At 39.9% G+C, this 24,200-nt stretch overlaps 1 protein-coding gene across 2 annotated transcripts in view; it reads left to right on the plus strand.

The window, feature by feature from the left end:
• The first annotated feature begins 4,390 nt into the window (after positions 1-4,390).
• Positions 4,391-24,200, plus strand: part of LOC139149405 (apoptosis-resistant E3 ubiquitin protein ligase 1-like) — a 29,892-nt gene continuing 10,082 nt past the window's right edge. The window contains exons 1-10 of one of the 2 annotated variants that reach the window (XM_070721149.1): positions 4,391-5,049; positions 7,985-8,159; positions 10,384-10,598; positions 11,106-11,383; positions 19,336-19,573; positions 20,034-20,200; positions 20,733-20,904; positions 21,514-21,725; positions 22,144-22,285; positions 22,869-22,990. In XM_070721149.1, the coding sequence (XP_070577250.1) occupies positions 4,872-5,049; positions 7,985-8,159; positions 10,384-10,598; positions 11,106-11,383; positions 19,336-19,573; positions 20,034-20,200; positions 20,733-20,904; positions 21,514-21,725; positions 22,144-22,285; positions 22,869-22,990 (1,899 nt within the window). In that variant the 5' untranslated portion in view covers positions 4,391-4,871. The remainder of the gene's footprint in view (positions 5,050-7,984; positions 8,160-10,383; positions 10,599-11,105; positions 11,384-19,335; positions 19,574-20,033; positions 20,201-20,732; positions 20,905-21,513; positions 21,726-22,143; positions 22,286-22,868; positions 22,991-24,200) is intronic. The other variant, XM_070721150.1, reaches the window with a different exon arrangement.

A 24,200-nucleotide genomic window follows, 5' to 3' on the forward strand; every position in this document is an offset into this window, starting at 1 on the left:
GGCATTTTATTCATCAGACATTTATTTGGTGTTGTTTGCCGGACTTGAAAATTGGATGGTTGAACAAAATAGCCAGCCAGAGATGCATCCCTTTGTGAGTATATAAGGGACCGTTCAGTTTTTTACGGCCAGGCGGGGGGGGGGGGGGGGGGGGGGGGGGGGCCGGCAAAATCTTGTCGCCGGTGTTCAAAAAAATAAAGACCCCCCTGCATTTTTCGCGAAAAAATGACCCCCCCTTTGTCAGACAAAAAAATTGATGACCCCCCCACCCCCCCCACCCCCCCCCCCACCCCCCCCCCCCCCCCCCCCCCCCCCGCTCGCGCTGAAAAATAACCAAAACCTGTATGTCAAATTTACCCGCACGGTTTGGATTTGAACACCGGTACGCGGCACACTTTATTCGTGTAGCAGAGATACCAGTCAACAAACTTCTCAGCCACATCCATGCAAACGTCTGTTACTTAAGGACGACTGTAAGGCAATTTTTAACTTCATTTCCATAGACAACTTATGTCCATGGACATTGTATAAAATAAACTTTATCGGAGTGGTTCGCCAAAGGCAGCGCTCCAGTTAAGAGGGTCATGGGCCATTACGTAAAGTCAACTTTATCTAGTGGGCAACCAAAGGTGGCCCGCTGGTAAAAAGAGGGTCGATCATGGCCATTGCACGAAGTAAACTTTACTGAACAGGGCCGCTGAAGGCGTCCGGCCGTTAAGATGGTCATGGGGTATTACAATAAGGGACGATTCAGAATTTACTTCCAGGGGGGGGGGGTGGAGGATTTTCAGGGGGGGCCACCCATTTTTCCCAAGAAAATTTAGGGGGGGGGGCCAGACAAAATACCACAATCTTTTAGGGGGGGGGCCAAGGAAAAAAACATCAATTCAATATTTGCCCAGAATTTCTGATCTCTACAAAAGAGAACCATAGACGCTACCTGGGTGACAGATAAACTCAACATGTTTAGTTAAACTCCTTTAGCTGCCAAATTCGGTAATATTCACAGTGGTTTGTTTTATGCATCTATAGCAGTATCTTGTTCTCCTCCCTGAAGCGTTATGAAATGTCCAGTATTTAGCATGTCAATACAAACCATACAGTGAACAGTCAGGGTTGTTTTTGTTGAAAAGAGATCTCAGATCAAGTCCAGACTAGAATTCATTTATCAACAATAACAATGGTCATTTATGTTCACACTGGTATGTTGCTAAATACAGCATTGGGTGTTCTATGTAGTGATAGAATAACAAACAAATGCTGATACACAGAGATGAACATTGAACAAATGCTAAAAATTACAGCAAATATCTTTTTAAGGTTGGGTTTACCTTGTAGCTTGTAAAGCAGTTGAAAGTTGCATGATAAAGAAGTGTTAATTTATGCAAATGTATGCAAATCACCCGATTTCTTGGCTTCTTTTGCCTCCCAATTTCAAAATTTCCAAAGAATATTTAACTCCACTCCGGCTGGGTCAAATTTTCTGAAATTTCACATTATGTTTTTTAAATGCTATATAACACAACAACTATCAATTGGTTTTGTTTGGCAATAAAGCTCTTACATTTTTAATAAGAGGCATTTTGAATAAGAGGCATTTTAATTTTGCTGATCATGATTTTTATCAATTATTAGAGTGTCAATCTTTCAACCCCTACAATTTTAAAATGAGGATGGATAATGCCAAATAAAATAGTTGTTTTTTCTACATGAATACTCTCCTTTCAAGTGAAATATTACATTTCAGAAAATACTGTCTAGATTTTGACTTAAATAAATTTTTATCATTAATACAAAAATTGAGGTTTTTTACCCCAAATATACACCCACTTCATCCTTTGAGTAAACTACTGCTACTGCTACTCTTCTTTTCTGCTCCTTTTTTCTATGTTTCATTCTCATCAATTTTACCCTTTCTAAATTTTTTAAATGTTCTACATAACTTTTTACAGTGCTTACATCTACTATAAACTTTTTGAAAATAAATTTATGGCCGTCTCATCTTCAAGGTGCTTTTCAGCGAATAGTTTTTTAATGTTGAAAATAAAAATATTATGTATTACTGTCAAAAATATATGGTGAAAAATTTACAAAAGGGTTGATTTTCCAATAATCCTGTATGCGCATCCAGAAGATCATGTGGCACTGCGCCAATGCTATGGTGTCGGATTGTTGAAATATTGTGTACACAAGAAATTTGCTGTAGTCCAAGAAGTGATCTCAGTGTGTATGAGGCTAGGAGAAATGTGGATAGGCTTACACATTGTGTATTGATGCTAATACTTATGTGTCCCATTCATTCTGATATGTATAATCAAAGATTTCACAGTGGCGGCTGGCAGAAAAGGCAAAAAAAACAAATTAACATTTATTGTTTCGTGTCATCTGAAAACATGCGCATCATGACTATTTTAAAATTAAAGTTTGTTAAAAAAATTTGAAATATGCATGCTCTGTCAATTTTGAAAAATACTGCTGACAAAATGTGAATTTTGACTTGCACAGGGTTGTATGCATTTTAATATGAACATTGGATTGTGAATGGAATGAGCAGAATAAAATGTGAATTCATGTTTTGGATAAGGTGTTTTGTCCAAGAAATGTTCTAAAATATTCCTCAGCATTTTTGCTTTCAGTGGCAGCTACTTGGTTTTATGATAACCAAATTAGAAAAAAAAGAGAAAATTAAAAACAAGTTGGCTTTCACCAATTTCAATTCCTAATGTTTAAAACTTTCACCGTGAGTCTGCAAATATTCAGCATCATCAAATGAAAATGTATGCTGAACGTGTGCATGTACATGTACATCTCACTTTCCAGAAATATCTGGATATCTGCAAATGATGTACCATTAAACTTCAAGATATATATCACTTTGCCAATTATCTGCTCCCTGATTTTCTGTTCACCATTTCTAACTGACATCTTTGCTTGTCTTTGTGTGCATCATATGTAATCAGTGAGACATAACGAAAAAAGTATTCATATTTAGTAATTAACTTTTCTTTAGAAATTTACAACCAGATATGTTTATTGCTACCCTTTCCAAAAGTGTGCCATTTGCAGTCCCTGCAAATCATTCTTTTTATAGTCACATAACCCTGAAATGATTTGTTATATCATCGATTAATGTCCACTAGGCCCTACAGTTCCTGCAACTTGTTAGACTAGATATGTCTATAATGTACCGTATAAGCATGCATGTATATATTAGGGGGGGGCCATGGAAAAAAAACAGGAAAGATGAGGGGGGGCCATAGATTTTTTCTATAATTTACTAGGGGGGGCCATGGAAAAAAATCACCGAGAAAATAGAAAATCCTCCACCCTCCCCCTGGAAGTAAATTCTGAATCGTCCCTAAAGTCAATTTATTGTAGTGGGCCACCGCAGGCGGCCCGCCGGTAAAGAGGGTCGATCATGGCCATTGCATGAAGTAAACCTAATTGGAGTGGGCCGCCAAAGGCATCAGCCCGTTAAGAGGGTCATGGGTAATACATAAAGTATATTTATTGTAGTGGGCCGCCAAAGGCGGCCCGCCGGTAAAGAGGGTCGATCATGGCCATGACATAAAGTGAACTTTATTGTAGGTATTATGTTTTTGAAAATGTGGTGACCTCCCCTTTCCTACCAGTGAAAAAGTGATGACCCCCCCCCCCTTTGCGGATTCCAAAATTATGATGACCCCCCTGGATTTTGCCGGCCCCCCCGGCCGTAAAAACTGAACGGTCCCTAAGGGAGCTGGAGTCGAGTAAGGTATTCACAGAAAGTGGTGGACAAATATAAGAGTGCTTATCATGGCAAAGGCAGGGTATGCTTTCTTTCATATATGTGGGATTGTATTAGTGTTTAAAGGATCAATTACTGACTATACGTAAAAATAAATAAACAAACACCATTTTTTATTGGCAAACATGAATTACAACTGTATTGGTTCTGTATTGTGTATGGAAATACATAAGTAATAAACCAACACGGAGCCAGAGTTCCCGATGGTCTACCCACAGGTGATGCTGGCATTATTCATCTAGTTATGAATATGATCAATAAATGTCGTGCATTAAACTTTTTTATTACGCAAGCCTAATACTTGTGTCGCCTGTGTGATTTACCCTCTCTACGGTATGTATAGTATTTCAAAGAAAACAGTCCATATATGTTAATTGCCCTCCCTAGTCACCTTCATTAATTTGTTCTGGCGATCACCAGCGGTGGGGGATGGGGGTGTTATCGCCCTGACCAAATAACTCATAACTAGTAAAGGAGTCCGTCCGTCGACTACCTTTAAGGAATTGCTGACGTTGCCCTGGGAATGTCTGCCACGCTCCTGGTCTTGGTGCAGTGTTCGATTTTTTCCGCTTTCCAGGGGAACCGCAGGACGTCGTTCGAGGCACCCTAACTAAGTGAATAGAACACGGCCCTGCATGATGACTTCACACGGTATGTAGTTGTTGTGTGGCGACCTAACGTTGACATCTTACTGATATGTACATGATTATACTCGTTTGTTGGTCATTAACGAGCTAATTACGGAGAGGAGATGACGTCGTCATTGTCACTGGAGTTAAAGTAGACCGGAGCCGTTTTTGATGAAAGTAATTTGTGAGTAAAACTGCAATGCAGTGAGCCGAGACTTTCGTTTTGGTTTCCATTTCTTGTTGATACACCCGGAAGTCTCGCGAAACGGTAAATGATCTACCACACAGCGATCCATAGTGACACACACACTACAGAGGTCAGGGCATCTGAACACGTTTTTCCAAGTGTTAACCATGATTCAAACAAATTACACCTAACCTTGTCATATATAACTCGGATCAGGTCTGAAATGATCTTATAGTGATCTGTCAATGACAGTGACACAGCAGAGGAAATGAACACATTTGCAAAGGGAGCACTGATTTTCATTTCGATATCGTGCCTGTCTTCATGGCTAAGGTGGAGAGCCAGGATAGCAGACGACCTTGAACGCCAAACAAGTAAACTTGAGATAGAAGAATGGCTGAAAGATAACAGGTTGTTAGACTTCGAGAGTGCCTTCTTTAGCACAGGTAAGATACCAGTATAAAACTTAGAACACTGTAAATGTAAATATCTCTGTGAAATATATATATATATATATATATATATATATATATATATATATATATATATATATATATATATATATATATATATATAAATATGTATGTATATATATATATATATATATATATATATATATATATATGTGTGTGTGTGTGTGTGTGTGTGTGTGTGTGTACACATCTGACACATATCAGGATTTTTAAACCTGGGGACACTGTGTCCCTAAACTGTTTATTTTTGGGATGTACATTTTGCCAATCAAATTATGTATCACTTTTGTAATAAATTGTACAAAACAAAATTTAAGCTACCGGGACCACATCGCCATGCTTGAATTTCAGTAATTGTAGCAGTATTCCATATCTGCTGCCAATCAGAGCTCAGGCAGACTACAAGCAAGTTATAATATCAAGTGCAGCGTTTTAATTACTTCTACCAATCACAGCTCCGAAAGTACAAAAATATATGCTTCAAAATAATCATGTACAACAAAGGCCACTGTCACACAGATGACTCAGTGTGCTCTAGGTGACCCACAGAATGCAAGAATGCAGGACAACGGGTTCCGTTTTTGGGACATTGTCACAAGGGCGAATCCTGGCTGCAACACTGAATATATAAATTTGTATTGTATTTGATTATTAAACATCTGAACCAAAAGTTAATTTTGGTTCAATGTAAAAAAAATATTCAACACAACCAGTGGCCTGTAGTTGAACAAACAAAATCAGTTCATCTCCTATATATAACAGCACTTAAAGTATACACAATGAAAACATAAATCGATAAAAAATATTTAATTTTCAGCTGTGAAGTCAGTACATTATCAGAATTTTGAAACTACGATAAAGAGACTTTGGCATACATTTTCAACTGTGAGGACAAGATTCCTCTTTTTAATTGTATAATTCATAGTAAAGTTCCTCCTCCCAAGCACTTAATAGTTACAGTTGTTGAACAGTTGATATAACATACCTTTTCCTGTATTATACAGTTACACAGTTTATAAATTATGTTATGTGTTTTGTAGTGTGTGTTTATGCCGTACAACAGATGAAATTAAGCATGTAATCACATGTACGAAATTCAAATCTCTCTCTCTCTGAATTTGAAAAGTAACTTTGAAAGAAGCTTTTTTTGAAATGGTTGCTTATTGTTCAATATCCCGTAAGGCTATTGAACTTCTACCTACTTCAAGCACGTTGTCATATGTGGAAGAAGTTCAAAATGTTATTTCATTGTCAGATTTCCACACAGCCTTTAAACTCTTTTTTTAGGAAAAATGGTTATCAGGTTTTGTAATATACTGTGAGTTTTGGTTGCCACATGTGCACATTATTATCATTATCATTTGAGAAGGAGACTTCCAGAATCATTAATTTTAAGCCACACAGTTCCAAAATGAAGCTATTTTATTCAATAGTTCAGTATTTGGTGTGTTTGATGTTTTGTTCCTAAATGAAGCAAATTCAAAAGCTATTGCAACTGCAAATATGATTCATTGAAACCAATTTGCATTTGCAGTCTACTGGTATGGCCTTTATCTACTTGAAGGTGCTGCCTTATATATTTTTCAGATGAGTTGATTCAGTAACCTGTATAAACTAGCCACTATACACATTTTGGGGATTTCACTCCTATTGCGCTGTTTAGCTGTACTCTCAGCTATCACTGACGATGTTCTATTCTGCAACCCAACTATTTTATCAGCTTTTAAAATAACTTTAACAAAACATGATTCAATCCAAGCGTGCTTTTCTTTCTCGTAACAGGATAATATATGATAACAACTGCTCATAATTACAGCATCTCTGATCTTTTTCTGGCCTGCCAAAGTTCTTAAGTTGTCAAGGCAGATCAACAGGCGCCATAAATCAACCCACCTAACTTAGGGGCCAGTAGCTGTAACTGTTGCTAATTATTTCATTACTTTCCTTTTGTATGTCAAGTCCAAGTTCTTTTGCCACTCCCCAAAGCATGTCATAACATAGGTGTAAAATGCATTCTTATTGTACAATACATTTGAATTCTAATCAGGACCAGAATTCACTTGTCAACAATAACAATGTTGTCTACACATGTACAGGTTGATTTGACAAGCTGAATAATGTGTATCTCAATATGCTTTCGGAATAAGATTAGAAATTTATAGTTGATATTAAAAACAAAGATAGTGAAAAAAATTGTCAACTTGACCAACAAAAATTATTGTTGTTTACTTTCTTTTTCTTTTCAAAGTTGCTAATTAAGAATTCAAATGTATTGAACCAGTGTGTTCACTATGAATTCACAGTTTTCTGACACTTATAAAATAATGCAATTCGTCATATGAGAGGTTCACTCTTGACTCTAAAAATAAGATGAGGTGTACAGCTAGGTGGTGAATAATAAAACAGGTAGCATTGTGGAACTTTGCAGACATTATGACATTAGGAAATGATAGACATACAATGTTACCTCAATTTCCAACTCTAATTACCATTAAGGTAGCATATGCCTCAAAATTGAATGGAAATATTTAAACCTGAGTAAACTTTTTCAAGCAATCTTCTGACCATTCTCTTTCAAAATGAAGAACAAATATTGGGCGATCACTTTACTAATTTTGGTACTAGAGAAACAAATTACCCAATTCAAAATGGCCACAATCTCTGTATTATCTCTATGAAGGAAAATAAAATTCACAAAACCTGCAAGCCAGTGAAAACTATATGTAATCCATCAGCTTTAAAATGAGTCCACTCAAGCAGTAGGTCAAAAGAATATTACAAAAGTGAGAGAGTCTGAATATCTGTCCCTGAGGCACATACTACCGTAAATCTGTGGTAGCATCAGTTTTCAGATTTTAGTCTCGTATGTCAGTGAAGTATTTTTGTGACATATCACATCGCATTACAGGCTATAAACACCTTGAAGAGTTTGCTGGCCTGAATGTCTACTCTCATCCAAGTTTCCAAGATCAAGTGAGTGATGAAGCCAAGGAAGCAATTGCCATAGCAATCCAGAAACTGGAAGATAAAGTTTTGATGAGGGAATGGCTGGAAGGACAGGGATTGGAAAAATACTTACAAAGGTATATATGTATACTATTCTGGTGCAAAAAACACTTTTTATCAGACTTCAAGTAATGTATTCCTGCATAAACAACCATTTTGATCCAGCTGTTATACTAACACATTATCTTAAACAGTGTTTTTGTTACAGTTGTGGGTGCAAAGGTAGGATGGTTTACTGTTTTGAACCCCAAACCATGTCTGTTGTCTTCTAATTCTTGCATTTGTATGCCTACACAATTCTGGGTAACTTGACTGGGGATACCAATAAACTTTACCAAGGTAACACCCTCAACAACATCACTGCATTATTATTCCCTTTGCTTTGTCAAGTTCAAAGGTTATACCAGTATTCCAATATAAATCAGAAGCAAAAGGAAAACCTTATTTTATTTCAAATGTTGGTCATCAGTTTTACAACATTGAAATCACGATATTGTCGAATGTTGTCATCAAAGATTAGATTTGTGTCCTCAAAGCTTTCAGTATTCAAAGGAAACTGTAGAATGTCATTGCATGTGAGGACTGTGAAAAATGTGGTTAATGATCTAAGCAGTGGGAGATACAGTGGCACTGTTCTAGTGACAACATCACGCATTGGAATATTCAAATATCTGTTGAATCCAAACAAAATGGCAATCGGAATGAGACAACACAGTAGTACAGTAGTTTGTGGTCGAGAACATTTCAACTACCTACCGGTATCCATATAGATATTACTTCTGACATCAACCACTCCTTTACCTTATGATAGCCCAAAGTAGTTTGGATCATCATTATTAGTGCACCTCAAGGACTTTCATGTAATGGAAATTCAGAAACGTGCTCTATGCTACATGCTCAATGATAGCATCATAGTTTCAGGTTTACAGAGCAGGAAATGCACAATTATCTAGGTTCTTGACTAAGTGTCATGTTTCAAGGAAATAGAAAAAACACTGGGAGGATATTAATTCACAAAATAATTGATAAATAAAGATTTCATAAAATACGACCTTGATGATCAAACTTCAGCAGTCACACCTTCAAGGATCAATAGCACTCTAAATTACCTGGCACATATAGTTTATTATACATGAATCATGCATTTTTGTGGACTGATGTAGGAGTAAAATGTTTGAAGACCAACAAAAAGACTTGGGACACTCACTTTTCAAAAGGGAAATTATTTTGTATCTCCAATTCAATTTTTAAAATGTTTGTATACTATAATATTGGTGTCATGATATATGTATCTTTGGATAATTACAAAATGCATGCAGATGTTTTCCAGTCATGTGGGTTTTAAAAAGTAGTAACATCACTAGGTTTTTCTCAGTTTTGGAAGAGTGTAAAGTGGTTGATTATTTTACTCTTTACCTTTACTGTTGGCATTCTCTGACTGAAAAGTAATGACTTTATACCAACACAGGTACCTCATTCACACAGGCAAACCATAAGCTTAGACCCTCAAAATGGTCCATGATCAAACTTTGCGATTGTTTGGACAAGGGCTGACATAACCTATCAATACACGGAAATCTGGGCTAATTGCATTTTAAGCCCTAGACCCCCCCCTCCCTATTGGGACAAAATTGGTCTGATGCTGAGCTAACGCAAAGTATTCAGACTGCTTGTATAACACCGATGTAAAAGTTACGTCAGTTTAGAGGCGGCATAACTTTGTCTGTGTGAATGGGATAAGTATTAGTTTGTACAGGTGACAAAGACTCTATTTTTGCATATGCATGTTTCAACCCAGCAGAACTCTCAGTGTGTGTATTCGCATTATTTAGTGTTCAATTATTTTTCATGCTTGTCCAACCTTTGTCTGATGATTAGAAACACATAGTGATGAATGTCTATGCTTTGTTTGTATCCTATCCACGCATAACAGCAAAGTATCAGGCAATAATGGTGACTGCAATCGTTGTATGCTTTCATTGCCAAGTCAATTAATATTTTGACACCCATACATCCCTCTTTTGGGCAAGTTCTTGCATTGCAGAAAGAGCTAACCAATATTCAACATGCCCACGAAAGTGACTGTTCAGTGTCCTCATCAACAAACCCCATCAAAATTACACTCATTTGAAAAATTTTAATGAGAAACATATTCAAACAGATGTTCACTTTGCCAGCTCTTAAGTATGTCACATAGTTCCTCTGTGATGTTGTGATATTGTTGTTGACTGCATGGCAGTGCATGTGCCCCTGCATCATCGTAATTTGTGTTCGTTTGTATGTTTGTTGGTTCCTCCACAGACTAGTCTTCCATGGCTTCACCAACCTTGCTCAGCTCTCAGAGATAGATCTCAATAACCTTGATCTGATGCGAAACTTGCAAATAACTTTTGATGATTTCCTGATATTCAGAAAGCAAATTAAAGATGTTCAGGAGGCTAAGAACAATATTGATTTCAGAAATGAAGCTTGGAGGGAATATGTTAGAGTAACAAGGAAACCCAAGACAGGATGGCGTAAGTTTTTCAGTGTAAAAATCTTTTGTTGTTAATGTTAGTATTTTCTGGTTGAGCTAGCAAAGCACCTTGACAACTACACTGTATATCCACATCAAAACTTAGATGAGCAATGAGAAGGAAAACTCTATCAGATGCTGAAATTTTGGAATCAAATGAAACAAAGATATTGATATGCTGTTTACTTTTGACAAAATGGGAAAGTTTGAGATTTTTTTGCCTTAGTGATGACATACATGTAGTACATTCTCATGTCACATTAACAATAATTTTGTAGTATTCGTAGAAATCACCGTACTTCTCTTCTTTTTATTTTGATGAAGGATATTTTTCATACTTTCAAAATCAGAAAAAAAGTGCCGCTACGGTATCCTCTCATTTTTTCATGATCCATGATACAGTTGCTAATCAATCATGATCCCAAACACAAATATTTATCTTTCCTAGGCTTTTCTATAAGCTTTTAAAGATTACCTCTGACGTAGAATTGTTTTAATTGCTCTGTAGTTTGGGCGATTCTCAGCGTTGTTATGACAATCTATGTGGCGCCAATCCTGGTGTTCCTTATCACCTGCAAGTTCTTTTTGGACAACCCAAGGAGGGCGTTCCACTCTTTCCTCAATTTTCTCAACCTGAGAAGACCACACACCACCGTTCGAAGGACAACAAACACAAGCTTTTTGAATTACATCACTGGAAGATTCTTAGACCATTCCAAGTGTTCACTGAAATGGGAAAAGGACACAACGCCCGTTGTAGGAGAGTTATTAACATTCTACATATTTGTGAGTGTTGAAATATTTTTCCTTGACATACCGATATCTTTCTGAATCTCACAACTTCACTGTACTTCACTGCTGATCTGATGGCCCCTTTTTCTGAATAATGTAGTCAATTGTGTGCATTTATCATGGCCAAAGTTACGATCAGTCAAGAGGAGATGAATTCATAAAAGTAGGATCTATCAGGGAGTAAGTTTTGCGATAATTTTCACAACTTAAAATTTAGTGCATTTATTCAGATTTTTTGTTTTCAAAACAAAAACTCTGAATAAGTGCTCTATATGTTTTAAAGCCCCAATAGCTGTGAATGTGTAATAAACCAATATCAAAATATCCTCAGCTTTCCAAGAGATTTCTTTTAACCCTTTTCCTGCCGAGCGCCCCTGTCCGTTATCCTGCCAAGTCGGTCAAAACCGGCCCCCTTTTCCGTGTCTACAGAAGATAGGCTCTCCTGCACGCTTTCCTGCCAGGCATTTGGCGGGAAAATACCGCATTTTCGGGGTACGATTACCGACCATATACGTGTTAGACTTCAAAAATTTTTGCATGCCCGTATAGAGGGGCAACCGCTGATGAGGTTGTGTCCAGAAAATGACGAGGTCACGGGCGTTGTTTGCCCCAGGGGACGTGCACTTTTATGCCCTTTTCTAGCTTACTTTCGCGGAAGTAAAGCTCGTTCGCCGGCACGCACGGCCACACCGGGGAAACGTCACCTCTCTCGTGGGTTAGTAGAAGACCCAGGGGTTAGTGCTATGGGTGCGGGAGCACCCTCAAACCTGTCCTGTTTCCCCTGGGTTGTGTCACTTGGCCACGTACCTTGAACGACTTGGAAGAGTCGCACATTGCAGTCTGCTTTGACGTAGTGTCAACGACATAGTTCCGCCATTGAAGGAAGGCGTGTACGTAGTTTGGCCAGTTCAGTGAACACTTAGCTCGTTAGTGTTACCGTTTCCTAACACGTTAGTTGTGCAGTTGTTACTAAGGTGCAGTTTGTACCACCTTAGCTCTGGACAGTGCAACTGCTCTATGCACTAACCCCAACGACAGATGGTTGGTACAACGTCTACGTCGCACGAGCACAGCCTCCGTTGGGCTGTGCCCCTCCCCACGTGATACAACGCACGTTCATCCATTACTATAGCGTCCTTACGGATCTGCCAAAACGAAAGTGGGGGTAAAAACAAAACAAACGAAAATATGCGATCCATAGATAGTATTTTATTCGGGAATAATTTACATTATGCCGAACAATAAATCTCGGAGTCTGTCTCGACGTCCGAGTGCATGGTCCGTGTTTCAAAAATTACATCGGGGTGGCAGATCCGTGTTTCAAAATTATAATAGGGGGAATTGTACAAAATAATCCGTCTAAACAAAACAAAACAAAACGAAAATATGCGATCCATAGATAGTATTTATTCGGGAATAATTTACATTATGCCGAATAATAAATCTCAGAGTCTGTTCTCGACGTCTGAGTGCATGGTCCGTGTTACAAAGATTACAATCGGGGGATTGTACAAAATAATCCGTGTTTCAATTTACAATCAGCGGGATCGTAAAGCACAAACAAACGGCACAACCGTGCTCAAAATGTGATCATGGTCCGTGTTCAGAATACAGTCAAGCCACTGTTAGGCGAAGCTGTCCCCTGTCCGTTATTTACGTCGGTTCTCTTGCTGATGGGTGTCGTCGGGGCTGTGTGAGTAGAGGTCTGCACGCCAATGCTCCTCTTACCTCGTAGCATCATGCGATGATGAAAAGCCGCAAAACACTCGCCCTCGTGAAGATGAACCCCGCACAGACTACATCCTTTGGACGTCTCAGACAGTCGTCCGCTCGCAGTGGTCTTACCCTCTCTGCTACATACTTTACAGCATTTCTGCCGCCCCTCCAAACGGCTGACAACGTGCATCGGCTGATTTTGTGGATTGATGTACGAGGCAAGAGAAACAGTGGCCTCGACCTCTCTCACACTGGGCTGCGATCGCCCACAATAACCGCCAATGAGTTGTTTCCCGACACGCAGATGAAACATCTTATGGGTCAGCTTACTATCAGGGTGTACATGCTTGAAGCATATATATGCATTTACCAGGGCAACATCAATCAGGTAACATGCCAGATATGTCCACCATCTGTGGTTCTTGCGCCCAGTGTGAAAGTACTTGCGCTTCTGGTTGGCTCGGTCGACGCCTCCCATGTACCGGCGATAATTATACAGCGACAGAGGCACTTGTCGCCGCTCGTCTCCCTTCCCCCACTGGCACGCACTCCAAGGGTGGATAGACCGTATTCAAGATCAGCACCTGAGCGTTACTATCCTGATAAGCAGTGATGTTAAGACGAGAGTCCGTTCTGGTCGTGGCTTTCATATCCCCAACAGACAGAGGAAGGCGCTTCCTCTTACCCGGCGGAATTAATTGAGGGGGCATGGTGCGACGATTACGGCGGTTGAAACTCCCGACCATGTAGATCCCGGTCTCCATCAGCTCTCTAGCAGTAACGACCGTGCTAAACAGGCTATCACAGAATAGGCTGTGATTATATCCACAGAATGGCTGGACCAGCTCCATCGTAATTCTTTTCACCACACCTCGCTCCTGCCGTCTCCCATCAGTCCGATCCCGATATTTCACACCTAGGTACGGTGCAAAGTTAGCTATGTATGCAGTGGTGGAGTCGCACAGCTGCCATATCTTGAAACCGTCTCGATCAGGCTTATGCGGTAATCTCTGCTTAAATTTAGAACGGCCCTTAAATCGCACCATGCCCTCGTCGATGGAGATCTCTCTACCCATCTTATAATTATTTACGCACCGGTCAACTATGGCTCCATCCATGGATTGATTTTATACAGGGGATCCTCCTGACACCGACGTCGGCGGCGTGCCTCATCAGGATCACGACGTGGATCGTTCTCTGGGTCTGCCAGATGAAAGTATCGCATAAGCTGCTGAAAGCGACTGCGGGTAATCACAGTAGAAATACCCTGGTTTCTCAGAAAGGGATCGCTAGACCAATAATCCTCCACTGATGATTTACGGTCGATACCCATACAGACTAAGACGCCAATGAACGCTTGCACCTCTCGTAGTCAGCGTTACGCCAGTATTTATCTATTTTCCTAGCGATATGTCGCTGGTGGAATTTGGCGTATTTATTAGTCTCGTCCTTGGCCAATCTGATCAGTGTAGCTGGAATAAACTTAAAAAAGTAATCGAGCTCACGGGCGTGGCTGGGCAAGGTGAAAGTCGGTCCTCTCTCATGGTCAAAATCGGTCTCTTCAAATATATTAGCATCGGTAGTCTCCGACATACGCCAGACAGGAGGTGTGTCGTCCTCCGCCAACACAGCAGCAGCGTCATCATCGTCGTCAGAGCTTGCCTCACCTACGTACTGCCTGTCATAAAAGTCATCATCCTCTGCCGCATCCTCGTCAACCTCCGAGTCGGACTCAGCGGTGATATCACCGTCGTCTGGGCGTCTGGCCTGAACTCGCCCGTAGCGGCATCAAGGATCATATCTGGCTCAAAATCAGGTGGGCTATCCTGATAACGAACCCTCCGCACTATCTTTTTCGGCGGGGACATCGCAGCACACGAAACTATGGCAGGAGCGGGCTCGGCAGCCTCTGCTGATGACGAGGACTCAAGCTCTTTCGCACTGGGCACAGGAACCTCTCCTGACGCAGGATGAGGGCTCATAGTAGACACAGGTGGTGTCTCTCCCGGAGCAGCCGGGGGAGAACCAATGGCATCAGCCGTCTCATTACTCACTGTCTCACTAGCAGCAGCAGACGTAGTCTGTGCAGGTGAAGCATCTCCCACAAGAGCAGATGTAGTCTCTGCAGGTGAAGTAGTCTCTCCCGGAGCACCGGGTGAGAACCACTGGCAACCGGTGACCCGTCATCATCCTCATCGGCAGAACGATCGGTCTTACGTTTACGCTTACCACTGGGTTTTTCAGCCGGAGATGGCTTCGCCTTACGGGAGCGTTTCTTGCCCGACTTCTTAGAACGTTTACTAGGGACATCACAACGATCGCTACCACTACCGCCCGGAGACTCTGCATCTTTGAGCTTCAGTCGTCTGCTCGCCTTCAGAAAACTTTTGCGGTCCGTCAAGCTCATGTCTGGAACAGTGTCGACAGACTAGCAGGTCCCTCCCTTTTAAAGCCACAGGGAAACAAAGCCCTGGACATGATTGGACGCAGGGGTGTTAATATATGCATCCACCTGTTATTATAATGGACCTACGGCAATCAGTCCACCAACCGGCGCTGACATTCCTACCCGTCATGTAAATTGCCTGTCCGCACCATTTGATATGCTAATAATACTCATTTGCGATGCAAATCAATCGAGCACTTAGCATAACATAGTCAATGTCATTAGCATCTCAACTTGACATTCCGTCCAGCTGGGTACGTGGCATGCGCACCTGCCACCCAAGGACGTTGCCCCAAGCCCATGTTTAGTACGGGTGGGAAACCCGTATCTTTAACCTCATGTCCCTTCTAAGTACGCCTGCGCAGGGCGTATTGTCATCCAAGTCGGTGACAAGCCAACCCGACAGATTGCCCATTAAGCAGTAATGGACTGGCCGTCTCGTTCTTGTACGGCAACGAACAGTGCTTCAGCGGCTTGTTTAGGTCATAACCGTCGCCTGCCGAGCGGCTTACCCAACTAAGGCGGTCAAAGATGAAGGATGCCAAAATTGTCAACGGCTGTCTCGGCCTCGTCCGTTGGGCAAACATGGCTCCTTCAAATAACGTGGCCAGCACGTCTACGTCATCAGCGGTGATGACGACCCGTCATTGACGCCCGAGTGCGTAAAACTCGGAATATACCGACAGGTACCTCTACCTGAGTCGGTCATACTACGGTATAAACCAAACACAGGTCTGCCAACTCCCGTTAGACTCGGCCGTTAGCCGAACTTCACAGGGACAACATAGGCGTAACAAGTCGGTGAACAACAGTTCACGCACCTAACCGCAGCCGCCAAGTCGGTGAACAATGGTATCAAATTTTGAGGCCATGTTCCTGAATGGCAAGGCTGAGGCGGTGTGTTTCGTTGCACGGCTTGAACGTCTAGAGCCAAGTGCAGCCGACAACGTCCGACATCTGAGTGGGTAGTCTTTTCGAGAAGGTAACAAGTCGGTTAAAAGCGGTGGTTACCCTTCACAAATGTCGCTCAAGTCCGTTCGGATCAGTTCCATGTCAGGGACTAATCAAGCCGAGTCCGTCAAATCCGTCCGCACTTCCCGTCAATCAGGACCAAGTCCGTGATTTTCGTCTCGCACCATTGGCAAAAAATTGCACCGCCAGCTGAGGCGGTCTTAGGCGGTTGCCTTCGAGAAAGCCGAGTCCGTCAAATCCGTCCGCACTTCCCGTCAATCAGGACCAAGTCCGTGATTTTCGTCTCGCACCATTGGCAAAAAATTGCACCGCCAGCTGAGGCGGTCTTAGGCGGTTGCCTTACAGATTAGCGTTGCCGAGTCGGTCAATTTCGGCCGCAATCTATGTAGTGCCTCAGAGCCAAGTTACCCCAAACTCCGCTAGAATACGTCAACGTGCTAACCTGCCAAGTACGCTACTCGTCCCCCCAAAAAAAACCAGTCCCCCACCGGGGTGGGGGACTGGCTGGGTAGCTTCCGCACCTTTCCCTGTCGTTGGACTCTCTGTGAACCCATTTCGAGAGCAAACGCCGTTCCTCGCCCAAAACCTGTCCTCGAACGACCCCTAGCGCGAGCAAGGGTTTGCTACACGTAGTTCCGTCGACTAGGCAGGAAAGGGGGTACCAAAAAGTAGCCCGATTTCCACCGCCTTGGCAGGATAACGGCCGTGGCTGCTCAGATTCTAGCTACACCGAATTTCAAGCGGATTTTCACCGACTTGGCAGGAAAAGGGTTAATAGATGCAGTACTGTAGACCCATTAAATACTGAAAAAGTGTACAACACTGTCAGAAGGGTCAAAAGTGGTATGTAAATTCAAAAGTTTTAACATCATTTTAAATTTCCAGCCCTTTTCAAAAACTAATGACGTGACAGAATAAAATGAAGATTACGACAACAAAATGTTGACTATTGTGTGTTGTGCATTCAAGTAAATGGCATCATGCTTGCTTCTTAATTGGATGATCACAATGTGTATGTGCAGGAAATACTGTGTTTTTGTACTTTTCTGTGGAGGCGCTATTGTATTAGTGCTGCACCCATTCGTTATACATGTAGGCATAAGTCCAAATCAGCAAGCAGTGATACCTCTATACATGTCCTTCAGGTAGCACATTTACACAAACCAACTTTTGTTTGAAAATAAAATCCTGAAAATATTGCATGAAATTTGCAGCTACTGTAGCTTTTAACGCACTGTCTTGAACAACCGCAGAAAAGTGGTTTCAGTCCATCCTATAGTTGTAATTGATTATTTATGGTGTCATTTATAAATAGTAAATTGAAACATGCTCCCTGTGATAATGTTTAGTAGTATTTTTCATATCTCTTAACTGTCACGGTATCTCTAAAGGCATTTCTGTGTACTAGTAATTAAATTAAAGGATTAAAGGGGCACTTTTGGAAAAATTATTGCCGCATACCACTTCAAATGAAGGATGGCTTACTCAAGCAGACCAAGTGACAGCAATCTTTTAATGAAATTTGGTTTGGCAATAACCTCAAAATACAGCCTACCAAGTCTGTCTTTGTTTCAAAGATAACAATACATGATAGTGTAAAATCATCCATTTGACCTGAACAACATTATTCTGAAAGAAATCATATCTGTGAACCAAAAGACCCAGTGCAGGTGTGTTGTGTACTGTTATAAATCACTCAAATTGATATGCTCTCCTTCGCATTATAACCTCTTGTGACCTAGCATTTTTTGACGCCACAGCCTTCATGGTGCCATGCATTTTTTAGAACAAAGAAAAAACGGGCAACAATTTACGGACCCTTACAGTGATATAATAATAAGAATAATGATAATAATAATAGATTATTAATTTGTCAATTTAGTCATTTGACTCTGAAAACTGATATTTCTGAACCAGAGTCCAATTATAATGTACAGTACATGAAAAATTACTTTAGCAAACTGAGTTCAAAGTACATACCGGTAAATGTGTGATCATGCAAATGCACCTATACACCAGGTAATCTTGCATGGCAACCAACGAGATGCAAAACACTTCATCTTACTTCTGACACAGCCAAAAAAAATTAAACTCATCTCTGCATGTAGCTCAATCGTTCTTGGCCCAAATCTTGCCATAGGGAATTCAGATATGAGAATTTTCAATAGAATCACATAGCCTTGGGGATGAAGACTTGAACATAAAATATAATTAAAGTAACTTGGAGTTCCTCCATTGAAAGTGCATAGGGTCATCGATGTCATTACACAACCCCATGACATTTCACTGAACGAATTTCATTTACAAGGATGTAAAACACAATGGTCTGTTCCTCTAGGCTAGATTTACTGTCCGTTGTGGAAACAAAATTTATTTGGGAAATTTAATTTTAGCAAATCGCCTCCACAGGAATTGTTTTAGCAGCAGAAGTCTGGTAGAACTCTGTAAGGCTTTTATCATTTGCTGGTTATGATCCAATATAATCTTGTTTAGGATGATTGTAAATAATGACACCATCTTATCCTGTGCCCGGGGCTGCTTGAACCGACATCCCGGAAAATTAGATTGAAAATCTTATTACACCGTCTCAATTGATGATTTCCTGTTCTTTAATTCCTTGAAGCAATCATGCTTAAATAGACCTGCCTTCTTTTTCCAAGTATCATCAGTAATTCTCAGTGGAGATCACAAACTGCTGGGTTATTAGTATAAAACCAACTGCACCACAGTTTTTCAATTCAGTCCAAACTGCAGATTTCAATGCAGTGATATGGTTGGCAATTACAGTGTTTCCTCTGTTTTGTTTTCCTAGTGTCACAGGAAGAATGGTACACGGTATCGGATCTCAGATTCGGATAAGCTGACAGTTAAAATCACCCTGCAGGACATCAAGATCAACCCTACGATTGAAATTGGTGAGCAGAGTGGTGCAGGACCTCATGCAGCCAAGGTCACATTCACGGTTCACAAAGCTGGAACGTACTGGATATCAGTCATGGTGAAAGACGATCATATTAGGGGTAGTCCATTTGATAAAATAGTGAACCCAGGTAACTTTTTTCAGTTGTCTTCTATCAGTGTCTGTTCAGTCTCATCTTGTGGAATAGAGATGTGAAAAAATATGGCTGTTGAATTTTACTTCTCAATCGGTTTGCATAATTCTCACAAGGATAGACATTCTGATTTGAGTTTCATCACAATCATTGTTGAACTGTTTTGTCTTAAACCACAATGCGTTAGTGGAAGTAGTATTTGTGTGAAATAAATCTTTTCTACAGTGTATCATCCACAACCTTTACAGAAATAGAAACTATCTGTATAGACAAAGACAAGGATAGTGAATACACTTTTGTTTTAGGCTTCAGTTTGGAGAAGAAATACTATGGACAGAAACTATATAGTGCTTTCCAAAAGCAGTTCACTTTCACTGCAGATCATTCATTAAATTATTTTTACGTCATGAACACTTAATTCATATAGCTGTTCACTAGAAGAATGTTCTCTCTTCAGGTGAGGTATCAGCTTCAAATACAGCATTTTTACAGCACAACTCAACCATTGTGCTCACACAGGGAGAGATACAAGAGCTAACCGTTGAACCCAGAGATGAATTTGGAAATGTTTGCAATCAGAAGTTGAATAACACCTACAACCAGTATGACCTCCAAGTATCGGAGGTTAGTTTATCAAATTTTCATGGAACTTGGTGAACTGCTGCCATATTTCAGGGGTGGGGGATTATTGTGAATTCTTTGACTCACTAAATGGCTGCACTCCAGTATCGTTGAATGGTTTATCTCTGATACAGTGTTTGTTATCTCTTTTGATACACACTTGGACTTTTTGATTGATGATTGCGTATTTCAATGTATTCTTGATAAAGATCCGATGGATCCATTGGCTGTCACACAGATTTGAATGCATATATGTAAACTTTGGAGATCCTTTAATTTCAGGGCTTTGCCCTTTGAACTTTTCCGTGACTGAGTACTTTTTATAGTTTAAGAATTCTGACACCTTCACAAAAGTTTGAATCCTTTCTACAAAGACATCATATTGTGGTCCATCAGTTTTACCTAGGTGATTCCATGGCAATGTCAGCTATGTCTGGTAATACCTGTGAAGTGATATCAGGAGTCAGTATCAGGATCAAAACAACCTTCAAGTGCAAGGTCATTTCTCTTATACAGAATGAATTTCCTTCCTCAGATTGGTGACAGTAACAATGTCTGGTCATCACCAGTATGGCAAGTCACAGATGAACTCAGGAATAAAATACTGATGCACATTAAAATGTCTGACAGGGGATGTTTTCGTGCAAGAGCTACTTACGAAGGCCACACACTGAAAAATGGTGATTTTAGTATCATCGTACTCAGTGGTAAGCAAATTTTATTTATGTATTATTTATTTATTTATTTATTTATTTATTTATTTATTTATTTATTTATGTACAAATTTATTTATACTTTGTGTGTGTCTGCCTTTGTTTATTCATTCATCCATTTGTTGAGCTATTTATAATTATCATGTTCATTTGCTGTCCTATTTTACCCTTCAAATATATAAATAATGGACCCGTACAAATATTTGCATTTACACATTTTTTTTTGAAAATCAGACAAACATTGTTTTCTAATATTTATGTCAAATTTGTTCACATACATGATGGGTACCATATGTTTCTTCATTCAAAGTCAGCCTGTCAGTGCAGGTATTTGTATCGAATGGATTTTTTTTCAGATAATTTTACATTTGGCATTTATAGCTACCATGTTAAGTACACTCCCATGTCTCATATTTCAAACTAAATATTGACAGATTTTTTGTGCCCGAGTATGATTTCCAATTGTTACCAATTTTCAGTAAAAATATCATCATGGTTTGGCCATGATGACAAGTCGCCCATCACATGGAATCTATAAATCATATCATCAGTTGTATTTCCATTCTAATATAAAATTTATGACACCTTGAAACTTGTCGACAGGGAGTGATGCTGCAAAAGTGAAGAAGAATGTTGCCAAGAAGAATTTCAACATCTGGTACGAAGCTTACTTGCGAGGAACAAGCAACGAAAGATATCGAAGACCAAGGAAAGTCTATTGTTACCTGTCGCCAAGGCAACTAACCATCAAAGAATTCTATTTAAAAATCATTCCCAAGAGACTGTACACATTTCGAGTTTGCCCGTCAACCAAGGTCAGTCAGCAGTTGCTTATCCTGATGTTAATTTATAGAGTAATTATTCTGTCAACCATAACGTTTTTGCCAGCTTTTCAATTACTTTGAGCACCCTGTAGTAAAAAAACATTGTGATACACCTGACAAGCTTTACCATTATTTAAACACAATACTGGTGTAGAATGTAGGATATAGGCCTCTGTGGTTTTTTTAAACCAAGTGTACTTGCGTACGTTAACTATACATCCACATACTTTGCAACACTTTTGAACGGAAATATTACACATGCAAGTTTAAAGCATGTGACATTAATGAGTACAAGAGCATTTCTTGTTGTCGTGGCATTTTCCTGAATCGTGTCTTATCAACCAACTGATGGATCAGAAGGCTTCTGTAAGTAATCCTCCCAGTGTTGACTTTCCTCTTCCTTCAATAGTTTCAGTTCAATGGTGTCAATAATGAGTGTGGACACCCCATGTTCGCCATTGATGATGGTGCTCAACCACCCATTGACTTGGCAAGTAAGGAAAGAGACCTTCTAGCTGCCACATTTACACAATTCCTACTCAAGAATATCGGTGAGTTTTGCCGTACTTCTATTGTCTCTGCAGCGAAAGCACATGCTCTCTGTTAGTATCACCACTGTACGCTTGCATTTGAGAATGACCATACGTGACTGTATGTCAATAAACTATAGGTTTTTGCATAATATATCAATCAACTTTAAGAAAATTAACAAGATCTCAGTTTTACATACAAAGTTAGTAATGATAAAGTAATGATAAAGCAAATGGTAAAACCTTTTTTGATTCAGTAGATCAGTTTATCATTGAAGAATTGTCATTGTAGGTTTACAATGTCAAGTGAAGTTCAAGAGCGTCAGTCTGACATTTTTAGCATATTTCTTGGTATGCTTAAATGGGAGCAGGTATGGATGGGTATCCTCCACATCATACAAATAGTGAACAGAGCATAACATGCATATATAATACAGGTTACAGATTTTATCATCTGCATGTTTCTTTCCAAATTTGAGGAGCATCCAGTTCTTATATTCTTGATAATCTCATTTCATGTCTCCTGTAATTATGTACCAGGATTACTGATTCTCTGTTTCAAAAGTCAAACACTTTTCAGTGACTGAGACTTGTGTCATTACAGGAGGGTCTGAAACTTTCCAAGACAAACAAGACTTCTTCTTTCAAGAAATACAACAAATTCACAGCAGGAGAAGTCGTTCTAAACTAAATCTGCACATCAAGAGATCTGACATTTTAGAAAGTGTGAGTGGACAATTATTTGCTAATTTATGCAGTTTATTCAGTTTAATTTCTTTTTAGTCCCCACGGACACCGTCCGGGGGGACTTATAGGTTTGGTCATGTCCGTGCGTGCGTCCGTGCGTGCGTGCGTCCGTCCGTCCGTCCGTTCACGCAGATATCCCAGAGATGCCTGGAGCGATTTCATTCAAACTTGGTACAAGGATTACTTCATATGTCATACAGATGCACGTTGATTTGTTTTGTGATACGATCCAATATGGCTGCCAGGCGGCCATTTTATTACAATTTTTTCAAGTACAGAGCAATAACTCAGGCATGTTTCAACTGATTTTATTTAAAGTTGGTACAAGGACATTGACCAATGTCATAGATATGCACGTCAATTTTTTTTGTGATACGATCCAATATGGCTGCCGTGCAGCCATTTTGTTACGATTTTTTCATGTACAGAGCCATTACTCAGGCATGTTTCAACAGATTTTATTCAAAGTTGGTACAAGGACATTGACCAATGTCATAGCTATACACATCAATTTGTTTTGTGATACGATCCAATATGGCTGCTGTGCGGCCATTTTGTTACGATTTTTTCATGTACAGAGCCATAACTCAGGCATAACTCAACCGATTTTATTCAAACTTGATACAAGGACATTGACCTATGTCATGCACATGCACATTGATTTGTTTTGTGATACGATCCAATATGGCCGCCGTATGGCCATTTTATTACATTTTTTCATGTCCAGAACCATAACTCAGACATGTATCAAGCGAATTTATTCAAAGTTGGTACAAGGAGATTGACCAATGTCATACATATGCACATTAATTTGTTTTGTGATACAATCCAATATGGCTGCTGTGCTGCCATTTTGTTATGATTTTTTCATGTACAAGCCATAACTCAGGCATATCTCAACCAATTTTAATCAAATTTGCTACAAGAACATTGACCTATGTCATACATATGCACATTTATTTGTTTTGTGATACGATCCAATATGGCCACCGTGTGGCCATTTTATTACGATTTTTTCATGTCCTGAACTACAACTCAGACATGTATCAAGCGAATTTATTCAAAAGTATTTTTATCACAGACCTAATGAAGAGGACTCTATCCTCTCTGAGGACCTGTAATCAAAGTACCCATTAACAAGTGGGGACTGTGTCATCAACGATGACTTGTTTGTGCATATTTCTGACTC

The sequence above is a fragment of the Ptychodera flava genome, chromosome 14, assembly GCF_041260155.1.
Source record: "Ptychodera flava strain L36383 chromosome 14, AS_Pfla_20210202, whole genome shotgun sequence".
NCBI lineage: Eukaryota > Metazoa > Hemichordata > Enteropneusta > Ptychoderidae > Ptychodera > Ptychodera flava.